The 14,756-nt window shown below is 37.6% G+C and overlaps 1 protein-coding gene across 2 annotated transcripts in view; it reads right to left on the bottom strand.

Annotated features, from left to right (window-relative positions):
• Positions 1 to 211: 211 nt before the first annotated feature.
• The window catches only part of OTC (ornithine transcarbamylase), a 67,725-nt gene continuing 53,180 nt past the window's right edge, over positions 212 to 14,756 (bottom strand). For both annotated transcript variants that reach the window (XM_070750572.1, XM_070750574.1), the window contains 2 exons: positions 3,481 to 3,618; positions 212 to 402 (listed from right to left, as the gene is read on the bottom strand). In XM_070750572.1, the coding sequence (XP_070606673.1) occupies positions 343 to 402; positions 3,481 to 3,618 (198 nt within the window). In that variant the 3' untranslated portion in view covers positions 212 to 342. The remainder of the gene's footprint in view (positions 403 to 3,480; positions 3,619 to 14,756) is intronic.

Genomic DNA, 14,756 nt, shown 5'->3' on the forward strand with positions numbered 1-14,756 from the left:
CCATTTTTATAAGTTACTAGTAGCCACTGCATTTTCCACCCTAGGCTTATACTTGAGTCAATACATTTTCCCAGTTTTTCTGGCAAAAGTAGGTGCCTCTGCTTATAATTGTGTCGACTTATACTTGAGCATATACGATACGACCACAGAAGAGGTAGGCAATAGAAAAAGTGCAGTTATAATGTTTAAATAAAAGAACAGATCCAGTGTATAAATATAACATGTTATTATATGTTGTTAAATAATTATCCCCAATTTGATCTTGCTTTTCAAATAAAAAGTTCCTTTCTAAAGCAAATAATTTTGGTATAAGGAATATTTTCTTTGGCAGAAATTTCAAAATCAAAATGTAGGCATTTGCAGTTGTGGTGAATAATCTGTCAGCAGCGAAACCATGATAGCCTAGAAAAAAGAATTAAAACAATTACATTAGGAAAAAATATTACATATATAGTGTGGGTTTAGTTTGTTAAATTAATAATAATAGTAATTGTATATAGAATGGGTCATGATTAAATGTTGTTGAACAAGACTAAAGATATTCAGTATCCCATTTTCCCAAAAGGCTAACTAGATATCCATGGGAATGTTACAGATGAGACAAGGGAATAAAAGCTTTTCCTATTATAGCTTGCTGGCAAATGGAGTTCAAAATTTGCCAATTGTAATCTTGCAGGTAGCATATAAACATCATTGTAGCCCAGTATTTCTCAAATATGGGGCAGGCCCACCTGGGGGGGGGGCGCAGAGTGATGCCAGGAGGGGCACATGATTTTGGAGAACGTGGTTTTTTTTGCTGCAGGGAACAGGGGTTTTTTGCACCGAACAATAGCACACAGCACAGAACAGGAGATATGAAGTGCAGATTAAAAAAACGTTAAAAGACACTATGGAAAAATATTTAACAGGGATGAAAAAAAGGAGAGAGACGGAGATAGTAAGGCAAACATAAGTCTGCTGAAAGCTAAGATGAGGAAATATGACGAAGCATATGTAGCGCTTGGCTTCACTGTGACTACAGTGGGAGATGAAGAAAGACCAATATATTTACTGTGTCTAAAAATGTTGTCAGCGGACAGCATAAAGCCAAATAAATTAAGGTGTCACTTAAACATATTACACCCCAATCATGCTGATAAGCCGCTTGAGTTTTTTCAGCAAAAATGTGCCAAATATTGCAAACAATCGTCCTGGTGGAGAACTGGGGAAGGGGGGGACATGGAATGTTTACGTCTTCATAGAGGGGGCATAACAGAAAGTAATTGAGAAGCCTTATCAGCAAGAAATTTATCTAACTCTGTAGAAAGAGTTAGTTAGTTAGTGAGGATCATCTGCTTTTGTGGTGATTGATTTGCTTATCTTAAAAATATATATTTGGCAGCAGAGAACAAGAATCTAGAAAAAACAATATAAAGAAAACTACAATTAACCGCATAATAACATATCCCCTCTGGGTCATATAACAAAGGGAGAAGTGAGTGCATTCTAAGAATGGAAGAGTCAGTGATCTCCTATAAAGATACATTGGTAGATTTTAAAGAGTTTTTAAAAAAAAATATTCTGTCAGCTCATGTAATGGATGCTTAGCCTCAACTTAGGGGTGCTGCCTTCTAAATCATCCTAATGTAGTACTTCTCAAATAGTGGGGTGGCCCCCCCTGGGTAGCAATGCTGGGGGGGTGCATGACCCCAGGGAATGCGGGATTCTTTGCTGCAGGGAATAGGGGTTGTTTTGCACCATACAATAACACACAGCACAGAGCAAGAGATATGAAGGGCAGATAACAAACTTTTAAGAGACACCATGGATAAATATTTAACAGGGATGAAAAGAAAAGAGGAGAGAGACAGAGATAATGAGACAAATGTAAAGCTAAGATGAGGAAATATGACAAAGCATATGTAGCACTTGGTTTCACTGTGACTATGGTGGGAGAAAGACCAATATGTTTACTGTGTCTAAAAATGTTGGCAGTAGACAGCATGAAGCCAAATAAATTAAGGCATCACTTAAACACATTACATCCCAATCACACAAATATTGCAAACAATTGTCCTGGTGGAGAGTTGGGGGGCATGCGAAATGTTTACTTCTTGGGGTGGGCAGCAGGCAGGACAGGGTGGAATGCAGTTCCACCGGCGGAAATGAAGATGTGTGCACACCTCCAGCTGATCAGCAACTGTCACTTCCTGGATTACTGGTCTTGGCTCGGCTCTCCTTTTTTCCCCTGCTGTTGTTGCTGCATCTGCGCTCCTTGCTTTTTTCCTCTTTCTTCCTTTCTGGCCTCGGACGAGCTTCCCTCTCTCCCCAGCTCCCCTCCAGCCTTACGCGGCCCTGTCCCACCTGAGGTGCAAGTAGAAGGTGTGGGTGGAAGCAGGACTGGCAGCATTTATGCTTCTGGAAACACCTGTTCACTTAGCTACCCAGCTTGTGGCGGGGGGGGGGGCGACCCAGGAAAGAGAGCACAGGAAATGCAAAGCAAATTGTCACCCCAGCGAGCGACACTGGTAAGGTTGTAAGTTGAGGACTTAACAGTTCACTTGAATGATGATGATCGTCCAAGCCACTCCCCACATGGTTACATCGCCGGCAAGCCACTCCTACCCAGTCACATGACCATTAAGCCACACCCAAAAAATACATCACACACACAGTGTGGCAGTAAAAATTTTGGCTGCCCATTTCTGGGAGGGCATAACAGAAAATAATTGAGAAGCACTGCCCTAATGCATCCATGTTGACAATCATTAATTCATTCATTCAAACTTAGCCAATTATCCATTGATCAACAAGTGTGTCTAATACATAATAACAAGACTACATCCATCAAAACTTCCTTGCCTTGCCTTGTTCTTATTTTTAGTACACCACCCTACCTCTCCCTCCCACTCATTAGTAACACTAGTGCTGGAAAAGGACATTTGTGCCATTTTTGCTATTAAGCAACTGAAGATGATTTAGTCAAGGTTAAAAATGATTACTATTGCAGGCCTAAATTTAATATACTGTATATTGAATAGTTGATGTGATTTCATCTATCAAAAAGAAAAACAGGTAGTACTTGACTTACCACAATTGATTCCAAAATTTCTTTTACTAAATGAGACATTTGTTAAGTGAATTTTGCCCCATTGTATGACCTTTCTTGCCACAGTTAAGTGAATTTCTGCAGTTAAGTTAGTAAATGATTGTTAAGTGAATACCCATTGACTTCATTTGACAGAAAGTTGCAAAAAATGACTATATGATACAAGGACACAGTAATTATCATAAATATGAATCAGTTGCCAAGCATCTAATTTTGATCACATGACTATGGGAATGCTGCCATTGTTGTAAGTATGAAAAAATTATCATAAGTCACTTTTTTCAGCGACTTTTTCAAACAATCACTAAATGAATTGTTGTAAGGACTACCTGTAAAGCTCCATCACCTACAGAACAGAATTGCTCACATCTAAAGGATTACAAAGTTCATACCATAATAGTCCATTTCCTATTTTCAGCCTCTTGAAAAACCAGTGACTTTGGAGAATAAAATACATCATCGTTAACTTCTTCTGGTTTTCTGGGTAAACAGTGTAAGAAAGTCCAATCAGAAGCAGCCTCCTGTGCAGTCTAAATAAAAACATATAATTGAATCTCATTAATAAGTAATGTTTTAATAGAAAGGAAAAATAACTTTGTTTTTATGCATCTCACTAAGAAAGCAACTCTGGACAGTGTTATATGTAGTTTATAGTCTCTCTCTCTCTCTCTCCCCGCCCCCATCAGTGACATGGGAAGTGTTAAGTCCTCACACTTACAACTGCACTGGCTGCAAGTCAAGCTTGATTGGCTATGATGCAGCAGCCAGCTAACAGGAAAATGGAGTGCCTCGATTGTTTTTAAGTTTGACAGTTCTCTGTTCTGTTGCTGTGGTGCTGATAAAAATGTTTGCTGTTCACCTTCGAGTCTGTCTCCATTCCTGTGAGTCCTGATCCACTGATTTAATACTGGTGGTGAGGGTGGGATGGATGTCTGAAGGAACACACGATTTCAAGCCTATATGAGAGTCACATATAGCTGAAACATAAGCTGATCCAGTCACTGGCTGGACAATGAGTGCTGAAACCATCCTTGTCAGTATGGCAACCTTCCCTTCACTCCCTTTGAGCCAGCAACAGAAACCTGGCATGACTACTTAATCCAATTTAAATGCATTCTGAGGGTGAACGACTTCACAGAGCTATCTGGATCCCCCAAACTAGGCTATTTCTTCAGTTTCTGTGGCTGCAAAATATTCGCCATGGTCTGAGCCCCTGACAGCACCTCAGCCCATTTATATGGTGCCATGGGAAACTTTGTTAGAAAAACTAAGAAATCATTACTCTCCTGCACCTTCGTTTATCGCAAGGAGGCACACACTCCGTCAGCGGTTTAAAAAAGAAGGGGAAGTAATTAACAATTACATGGTTGCCCCTTGCCCAGCCACTGTTTCCAAGTTCACAGATCTAGAGAACACCCTCTTTGATCAACTCATTGTGGGGTGCAACATTTGCAACTCCAACACTGTTTGCTGGCCCAAAAAGAGATGACCCTTTTGACAGTCCTAAATGAAGCCAGGACTTCTTAACTATCCAAAAAATCAGTCACTGAAATGCAGTGGTTTCTGCCACAAACTAATCAGCCCAAAAGCCAAACAGTACACTATGAACAGATTGAGTTGTTGAATCCCTCAGATGAAGAAGCAGATGTCAGCTGCCTCAAGACCATGCACAGGAAAATCACCTCAGAGCTCTTGCCTTAGCTGTGGCAGAAACTACAATAGGGCTGACTGCAGATTCAGAATCACTATTTGCCACTGCTGTAGCAAGTAAGGCCACCTGTCCAGGGTATGCAAACCCTCACTACCATCTTTCCAGCCAAGACCTAAGAGGAAACCTCCTAATCACAGGGATGACTGTTTCTCTATCTCCAGAACCACCCAGCCTCACACCATGGCTGTGAGCCAGGCAACCCTGTCCAATTCGCCTTACAAACTCTATACAACAGTCAAGCTCGGATGCAAACCCTACAAGAAGGAGATTGACACTGGCTTCTCCAAATCTCCTAATTTCCTGGTTCACCATCAACCAACTCCTGCCAAATTTTGACAGAGACTTTGAGGGCACCGTGCCACTCATCAGCATCAACAGCCAGCTGCCCTCACTGCTAGGACAACATCTTGGTTGTCCTCACCTCTGACTTCACTGATGTATTCAACTCTGGTCTGGGTGAATATATGAGCAGCCCCATTTCATTTAATTTGGACCATCCAGTTATCCCCAATACACTTGGAGCCCAGGTGAATACCTCTGGCTGTGTGGCCTAAGGTAGATATAGAACTGGATAACTCATTGGCCAGAGGGTGTTATAGTCTGTGGATCACTCCAAATGGGAAACCCCAAATGTAATTCCCCTAAAATCTGATGGATCTATCAGAATTTGTGCTGACTATAAAATGATGCTTAACAAGGCATTGCAGGCCAATCCGTATCCTGTTCCAGTAGTACACCACCACCTGCACTCCTTCAGCTGGGGCTCCATTTTCAGCCAAGTTGGATCCTGCCCAAGCTTATCAGCAGCTCCTGGTGGATGAAGCCATTGCTTTGGCTCAAACCACTGTAACCCATCAGGGAGCTTTCAAATTTATTTACTTTATTTATTTATTTATTAGATTTGTATGCCGCCCCTCTCCGCAGACTCGGGGCGGCTCACAGCAGTGATAAAACAATATACAATAACAAATCTAATATTAAAGTCTAAAATAACAATTAACATTAAAAGCCTAAAAACCCCATCATATAAAAAGCATACACAAAAACATACCATACATAAAACTACATAGGCAAGGGGAGATGTCTCAGTTCCCCCATGCCTGATGGCAGAGGTGGGTTTTAAGAAGTTTACGAAAGGCAAGGAGGGTGGGGGCAGTCCTAATCTCTGTGGGGTTGGTTCCAGAGTGTCGGGGCCACCACAGAGAAGGCTCTTCCCCTGGGTCCCGCCAGATGACATTGTTTAGTCGACGGGACCCGGAGAAGGCCAACTCTGTGGGACCTAACCGGTCGCTGGGATTCGTGCGGCAGAAGGTGGTCTCGCAGATATTCTGGTCTGGTGCCATGAAGGGATTTATAGGTCATAACCAACACTTTGAATTGTGACCAGAAACTGATTGGCAGCCAATGCAGACTGCGGAGTGTTGGTGTTATATGGGCATACCTAGGGAAGCCCATGATTGCTCTCACAGCTGCATTCTGCACGATCTGAAGTTTCTGAACACTATTCAAAGGTAGCCCCATGTAGAGAGCACTACAGTAGTCGAGCCTCGAGGTGATGAGGGCATGAGTGACTGTGAGCAGTGACTCCCGGTCCAAGTAGAGCCGCAACTGGTGCACCAGGTGAACCTGGGCAAATATCTGTAATCCATTCCATTGTATGGACTGGTGCCCAAGCCATGTCTATCCTAGTCCAAATTTTGTGGGGATTTGAGAAAAAAGTATATTGTTTATATTGTGGATGATATTCTTTTAAGAATAACTCAGTGCTCCTTTTCCAAAAAGTTGTTGGTAAAATTGTCTTTTTTTCCCTTTTCTTTCTTTTTGTCTGAATAGTCCATTTGACTGTTAGCAATTGCGTTAAAATTACCTACTATCATCATATTTTCTATTGATAATTCAGTTATTTTGTCCTGTAATTCCTTATAAAATTGGTTTTAGTTATCGTTTGGTGTGTATATAGATATAATAACAAGAGGTTTTGGTTCTAATTTGGTCTAAAATGAGACAGAAGGAGGCGAAACAGATAATATATGCTGCTAAAGCCTCAAAAGAGGAAGAAATTGCCAAATCTGTAAAGAAGGGGGATAAAACCTTCTTCAGATATATTAGTGATAAGAAGAAGAAAAACTGCGGCATCACGAAACTTAGTACCGGGAATAATACATGCATTAATGGGAATAAGGAGATCGCTGACCATTTCAATAGCTACTTCTGTTCAGTTTTCTCAAAAGACACCGTACAAAATAATACTATAGAGGGATATAGCATTGCTTCCAGCTGTACGGATTCAGCTCCAGTGATCTTAGAAGCCGATGTCTTAGAAGAACTTGAACGATTAAAGATAAATAAGGCAATGGGTCCAGATGGCATCCACCCCAGAGTTCTTAAAGAACTCAGATCTGTCATTACTACCCCCCTGACTGATTTGTTTAACCAATCCTTGTTAACAGGAGAAGTTCCTGAGGATTGGAGAATGGCCAGTGTTGTGCCTATTCACAAGAAGGGCAGTAGAGAAGAAGCTGGTAACTACAGGCCAGTTAGCTTGACATCAGTTGTAGTTAAAATGATGGAGACTCTACTCAAAAAGAGGATAAATCAGCACCTAAAAAACAATAACTTATTGGACCCAAATCAGCATGGCTTTACTGAAGGCAAATCATGTCAGACTAATCTCATTGATTTCTTTGACTATGTCACAAAGGTGTTGGATGAAGGTGGTGCCGTGGATATTGCCTACCTGGACTTCAGCAAAGCCTTTGATATGGTTCCACATAAAGAGCTGATAGATAAATTAGTGAAGATTGGACTTAATCCCTGGATAGTTCAATGGATTTGCAGCTGGCTGAAGCATAGATATCAGAGAGTTATTGTTAATGGCGAGTATTCTGAGCAGAGTCAGGTTACAAGCGGTGTGCCACAAGGGTCTGTTCTGGGTCCTATTCTTTTTAATATGTTTGTGAGTGACATAGGGGAAGGTTTGGTAGGGAAAGTTTGCCTATTTGCCGATGACTCTAAAGTGTGCAATAGGGTTGATATTCCTGGAGGGGTCTGTAATATGGTAAATGATTTAGCTTTACTAGATAAATGGTCAAAGCAATGGAAACTGCAGTTTAATGTTTCCAAATGTAAAATAATGCACTTGGGGAAAAGGAATCCTCAATCTGAGTATTGTATTGACAGTTCTGTGTTAGCAAATACTTCAAAAGAAAAGGATTTAGGGGTAATGATTTCTGACAGTCTCAAAATGGGTGAACAGTGCAGTCAGGCGGTAGGGAAAGCAAGTAGGATGCTTGGCTGCATAGCTAGAGGTATAACAAGCAGGAAGAGGGAGATTATGATCCCGCTATATAGAATGCTGGTGAGACCACATTTGGAATACTGTGTTCAGTTTTGGAGACCTCACCTACAAAAAGATATTGACAAAATTGAACGGGTCCAAAGACGGGCTACAAGAATGGTGGAAGGTCTTAAGCATAAAACGTATCAGGAAAGACTTAATGAACTCAATCTGTATAGTCTGGAGGACAGAAGGAAAAGGGGGGACATGATCGAAACATTTAAATATATTAAAGGGTTAAATAAGGTTCAGGAGGGAAGTGTTTTTAATAGGAAAGTGAACACAAGAACAAGGGGACACAATCTGAAGTTAGTTGGGGGAAAGATCAAAAGCAACATGAGAAAATATTATTTTACTGAAAGAGTAGTAGATCCTTGGAACAAACTTCCAGCAGACGTGGTAGATAAATCCACAGTAACTGAATTTAAACATGCCTGGGATAAACATATATCCATCCTAAGATAAAATACAGAAAATAGTATAAGGGCAGACTAGATGGACCATGAGGTCTTTTTCTGCCGTCAGACTTCTATGTTTCTATGTTTCTAATTTTAATTGTACAATTAAGATTCTACCTACTTGATCACTATATAGTTGTTTTGAATCTATTGCATCATCAATATACATTGCCACACCTCTTTTTATATCAGCTAAACTTGTATAGATATTACCTAATTTTGGATTACTTAGTAATTTTCTATTTGATTTTTTAATATGTACTTCTTGCAAAATGCTTATTTGTGCTCTTTGTTTTTTGAGTTTAGTAAATATTTGGTTTCTTTTTCTAGGATTATTTAACCCATTTACATTACATTTACATTACATTAACCGAATTTTTTTAAAAACCTGGTAACATCTTTATTTGTAGTATTTCTTGGTTTCTTTAGGCTCTCGTAGTCTGCTGCTTAATACCAATTCTTGTTGTATTTGTGGCTGTTTCCTTCTGACATCTTGTATTTCCTCCCTCTCTTTACAGGCAAGCTCCCTGTTCCTCTTCTTTGTCTTTGGATTCTATACGTAGTTGTTCAGTTCTATTCAAACCACTTTGCGCAAAAAAATGCTCTAGCTTCTTCTACATTCTCTATCTTGATCCTAGATCCTTGCCAATATAAGGAGAGTCCTTTTGGGACCAACCATCGAAAGGTTATATTTTCTTTTATTAATATTCTAGTGAGAAAATAATATTCCCTCCTACTTTCTCTTACTCTTTTTGGAACTTGTTTTAGGATTATGATGTCTTTTCCTTTATATTTCAAATTTTGGTTTCTTGTCCATTTTAAGATGTCGTCTCTGATTGTTTTCCTAGAAAATGTAATATGGACCTCTCTTGACAGGTTGTGTTTCCTGGCATAGCTAGTCTGCACTCTGTAAATTTCATCTATTTCTTTTAAGAGTTCTTGTGGGTCCATCTGCAAAATTTCTCCTATTATCTCCGCCATCTTTATACTTAAATCTTCATCCTTTTCTTCACTCACGTTTTGAAATCTCAACCCGTGTGAGGCAGATTGTAATTCCAGATGTGTTATAGCTTCATCGAAGCCTCTGTGGATTATGTAACTATGTTCTTCAAATTCTTCCATGTTCTGTCCAGAGTTCTCCACTTTGTCTTCCATATTTTTAATTCTTTGTTCATTATCATTCAAATTTTGTTGTATAACTTCTATTTTTCCATCCATTACTTTCATACTTTCTTTCACTTCTCCCATCTCAACTTTCATTTCTTCAAAGTATTTTTTCACTTCTTCTCTATTTGTATCCATGGAAATTTTTAGTTTTCTGCATAAAATCTTGGATAACTGCCAAGGAATCTTGTACAGTCTGAAAGTTTGGTTCTGTCGGAGCTTTCTCCTTTTCTTTTTCTTTTTCCTTGTCTAACGTTGTTATTGACCTTTGTTGTAATGGAGATGGTACTGGAGATCCTTGTGGAGGAGAGGATGGATTCAATGCCTGCTTTTTTGTTGTATGATGATAGTCGTGCTTGACATCTTAGAAGAACTTCTCATACCTCTAAAAATAATTTGTCAAGCTAGCATCCAATTGATAATACAATATCATAACTTATTACTTATTATTCTTAATATTGCAACTATATTGTTGTAACAACTATAATCAAACTAAATACAATAATACAATTAAGAGATAAAAAATAAAGAAAATATATAAGTTCCAATATAGGGTAATATAAAAAAGAAAAAAGAAAACGTAATTAAAAGGCTAAATATATAGTTTTCAAAACACACTCTAAATTAATTATTTTCACTTCAATAAAGCAAATATTTATCAATGTACTTATATCCAATCAATTAATATATATATATATATTTAAAAAATAGAAAAAAGAAAAAGAAAAAAGAAAAGAAAATATCAATGTATAGTTAATTAATTAATTATTAATTTTAATCCAACCTATTATTCTATTTAATCTATAAAGTCAGCAGGAAAAGAGAAATTAAGGGAAGAGGGGAAGAGGAGAAGAAAAAAAACAAAAACAAAGTATAAAAAGTTTGGGGGTATACCAGATCGAGGGGGGGGGAATTAAAAGTTTAGCACATCATTCTATACCTTAACTATCTAAAGAAACCATAAAATATAAAATATTATAGGATGAGAAAATCAGTAAATATACTTAAGTTGTATTTTCAAAATAAGCAATTCCAAAAAGGGGGGGGGGTGGAGAAGAGGGTATTTAATTTAGTCTTTCTTATATCCTTCTTTGGTTCTTTTTCTTTGTTTCCTTTGTCTTTTAATCTTTGATGTTTAGGCTGTAATGTTTATTTAGTCCTCAATCTTGCCGTTGTTTTAATCCGTAAAAAAAGGGTCCAAAAGGGTTAACGTCAATCCAAAAAGAAAAGGAAGAAGAGGTAAGAAATAAGGATTTATCTTCTATTTATAATCCAAATTGGAAATTCTATCCATTTGTGTGTAGATCCGTTAGGCAATGTCCATTTGCTGCAATCTCTTGTAAAATTGTCCCTCTTATAAATTCATCCAAAGTTCAAAAATCCATTTTTTTAGAGTCAAATTTAATTTATTTCATCAGTGTTCATCAAGATTCAATCAACAATTTTCAATGTCCAATATCTAGTCTTCTAATATTTTAATCCAATTTGTATATATTTGTCTTTTAAGAAAGAAGAAAAAAAATCAATCTTCAAAAACTGGAAGCCATTGAATACACAATATTTTCATTTTCACCTTTTATTTTAATTTCATCCCCTATTTGTATACAAGTCAAATGATGTTATACTTTTCCAGGGATGCAAAATACTCAAGGATATATCTTATTTATAACAGTTCGTTTGTAGAAAAAAAGTGAATAGTTAAGAGAAAAGGAAAAAAAAGTAGATCTGGTTGTAGCTTAACTTTTCACCCAAGGATTTAATTCTTAAGAGAAAAAAAAGTTTTCTTTGTTCGCCTTAATTATTTCGAGTTCTTTCACTTTTCAAAGATTATAAAGTCCAAAAATGTTCCTTATTCTGTGCTTTTCTTTTCTGTTGATCTTTATTTCTGTTGACTTCTGTTTAAATATTTTCACTTCCTCCTTCGTGTACTATGGCCACGACCCAGTTGAGACTGAGGTGTGGTTCTTCATCGCTGGAGCTGCGGGGTATTCCTTCCCTTCCGGGGCAGTGGCGTTCTGCCCCTCGGGATCCAGGAGACCCCCTGTTCTAGGTCGGGCCCTCTGAGCTCGACCGAATCGCAATCTGCGACCTACAGCGTGAAAAAAGGAGATACAGGAACTGAGCGCTATCCCCAACCTCCCACCGTGTCTTGATCGCCACCCGGAAGTCGCCCTTTTTTAACATTTGTAATATTCTAATTCATCTTTATCTTTTTATTTATTATTTTATTTATTTATTAGATTTGTATGCCGCCCCTCTCCGTAGACTCGGGGCGGCTCACAATACAATAAAACAGTTCATGACAAATCTAATAATTTACAATTTAAAATATTTTTAAAAACCCATTATTAAAAAGACATACATACAAACATACCATACATAAATTATATATAAGATATATATATATCTTCATTGTTGATTTATCCATTTCTGGATAAGACATTATTTTTCTATTAAGTCTTTTTCAGTTCGTATATTTTTACTTCTCTACTGTTGTGCAAAGGTAAATCTTACTGCTGATATTATATGTAAGATTAAATATGTTTGACATTTTTCATATTTTTCATGTTCTATTCCTAATAAGAAAAATTTAAGATTTTTTTTCAATTTTTCCTTTTTAATATTTCTTCCCACCGTTTTTGGACTCTATTCAATATTCCTCATTCTAGTGTTAAATCTTCAAGGAGAAGTTTTTACAATTTTATAATTTATGGCAAATGGATGTCACTTAATATTCTCCTTTCACCCCATGGAAATATCTCCATGTTACTGTGGATACATTTTCTAATTACATATGGGCCATACCTCAAAAAGGTGAATCTGCTAAGCATGCTATTAACAATTATATCTGCACCTTTGAGGTTATGGGCTTACCTTCTACCATTAAAACTGATAATGGCTCAAGCCTATTATATCCAATCTTTTGCTGATTTTTGGCAACAATGGCATGTTACACACTAGTCGAATTATTGTTGAAAGAGCAATCAGACTTTAAAGCCTGCTTTAAACAAACATAAACAAAAAAGAGGGAATGCTCCAGGCTTTCCACCTAAACAGGAATGGCTGAACAAGGTACTATTTAAATCACTTAAATATTTCAAATTCATCCACCCCGGTGGATAATCATTTTGGAGCCAAAACTAGTTACCCACAACCATCAGTTTTGTATAACATGTTACCTAACTCTGAATAGCATGGACCTGTCCCTTTGTTAACATATGGGCGAGAATATGCTACTGTGCTTACTTCTTCAGATCTGTCTGGGTTCCAGTTCATTGTGTAAAACCTATAAAGCTGACATGGCATCAAAGGAGGCTGCAAAACCTGATTCCAAACACTTCCCTGAATCTTCAAAATACTCAGAAGGACAGGAATTGGATTCCTTGGAAAAATCAACAAATGACTTGGGGACAAATAAGAGCACTATCTAATCAATCCACTCAGCTGTGGGAAGAGCAAAACTTGAAGGAAAACTCCAAAGAACTTTTTTTTAGCTGCTTTTTCTTGTTTAAATGCTAATTATTTTACTCTTATATTTTGTATCTTATTTTCATGTATATTTTGTCTAGTTATTGCTATCTCTGAACAAGGACTATGGAGTACAAACGCCTTTATCACAGATGTTAAAAAATTATCTATGATGTTGAACTATAATGAATGTTGGATTTGTATGCATATTCCACCACATACTCAAGGAAGTTTTGTAATACATGCTATCACTTTTAACAAAACAGGTTGGAGGGATTATGCCTGGTAAAACGGAATTCTAGAGGCATGATACCACCATTGGGAATCACCATGAATTATAGAGATCTGCATATTTGGGCTAGTTGGACTACTGCTTTGTTTAATGATACCATAAAGCCTTTGAAGTTACTTACCATAGAAATGTCTAAGATTCAAGAAGATGCTTTGCAAAACAGATTTGCCTTCGATATTGTCTTACATTTCTAATTTCAAAGCAAACTTAACTCATACTATTGAACAAATGGAACAAATGGTGTCTAACAATCCAATAACTTCTAATTCTGTGCCTTCTCCTTGGGAATGGCTCAGGTCATGGCTACTAAACTTATCATGGATCAAACATCTTGTTCTGATAACCTTTATTGTTATTATTCTTTTAATCTGTTGTTGTTGCTGTTCATTGCCTATCAAATTTGGCTTCTATTTTTCGGCCCCATAAGCGTCCACCTCGGGAAGAGATTTTGAATGCTTATAAATTACTTTAAAACAAAGAATAAAAAAGAAAGGAGGAGATGTGGAGACAGAAAAGCACTAGGCCATCGCTGGCAAACCACGTTGGTTAATGTGAAAAGGCACCAGGTCAAGGCTAGCAAAAACTACGTTGACTATATGACATTCCATACACTTCCATACATTTCCTTTTTTAAAAATAATTTTTTTATTGATTTTTCTTCAGACAAACAACATGAACCACATTTAACATTTAAAGGAGCTACAGTTGCTCCACTAGTCATAGAAGTCTAACTAATACAGAAAGAAACAATTCTAACTGTGATCAGATCCATACAGAAAAACAATTGACAACATTCTACATCTATATTTCCATTTTGATATTATAGTTCATTTAGTTAAAATCAATTCTAATATCAATATACTACTAAAATATAACATTTCAATTTTATATTTTCATTTTAATGATATAATTAAACTAATTAAAGCCAATTAATTAAACAAAAAAGCTTATACAGTGGAACCCCGACATAAGAGCTGCTCTACTTAAGAGCAACTCGAGATAAGAGCTGGGAGGGGAGAGATATTTTTGTTCTACTTACAAGCCCAAATTCGAGATACAAGCGCCAAGGAGCTGTCTCCTGAAGCCAAACGCTAACTTCCGCGTTCGGCTTCAGGAGACAGCTGCGTAGCGGCGCGCGTGTTTTAAAAGGTTGCAGCCGGGCTGGGGGGTTCGGGGGGGTGCTTGCAGCTTTCTTTCTTGCTCTTTTTCTTTCTCTCTTTTACCTTCCCTTTCTCTAT

The sequence above is a fragment of the Erythrolamprus reginae genome, chromosome 4, assembly GCF_031021105.1.
Source record: "Erythrolamprus reginae isolate rEryReg1 chromosome 4, rEryReg1.hap1, whole genome shotgun sequence".
Lineage (NCBI taxonomy): Eukaryota > Metazoa > Chordata > Lepidosauria > Squamata > Dipsadidae > Erythrolamprus > Erythrolamprus reginae.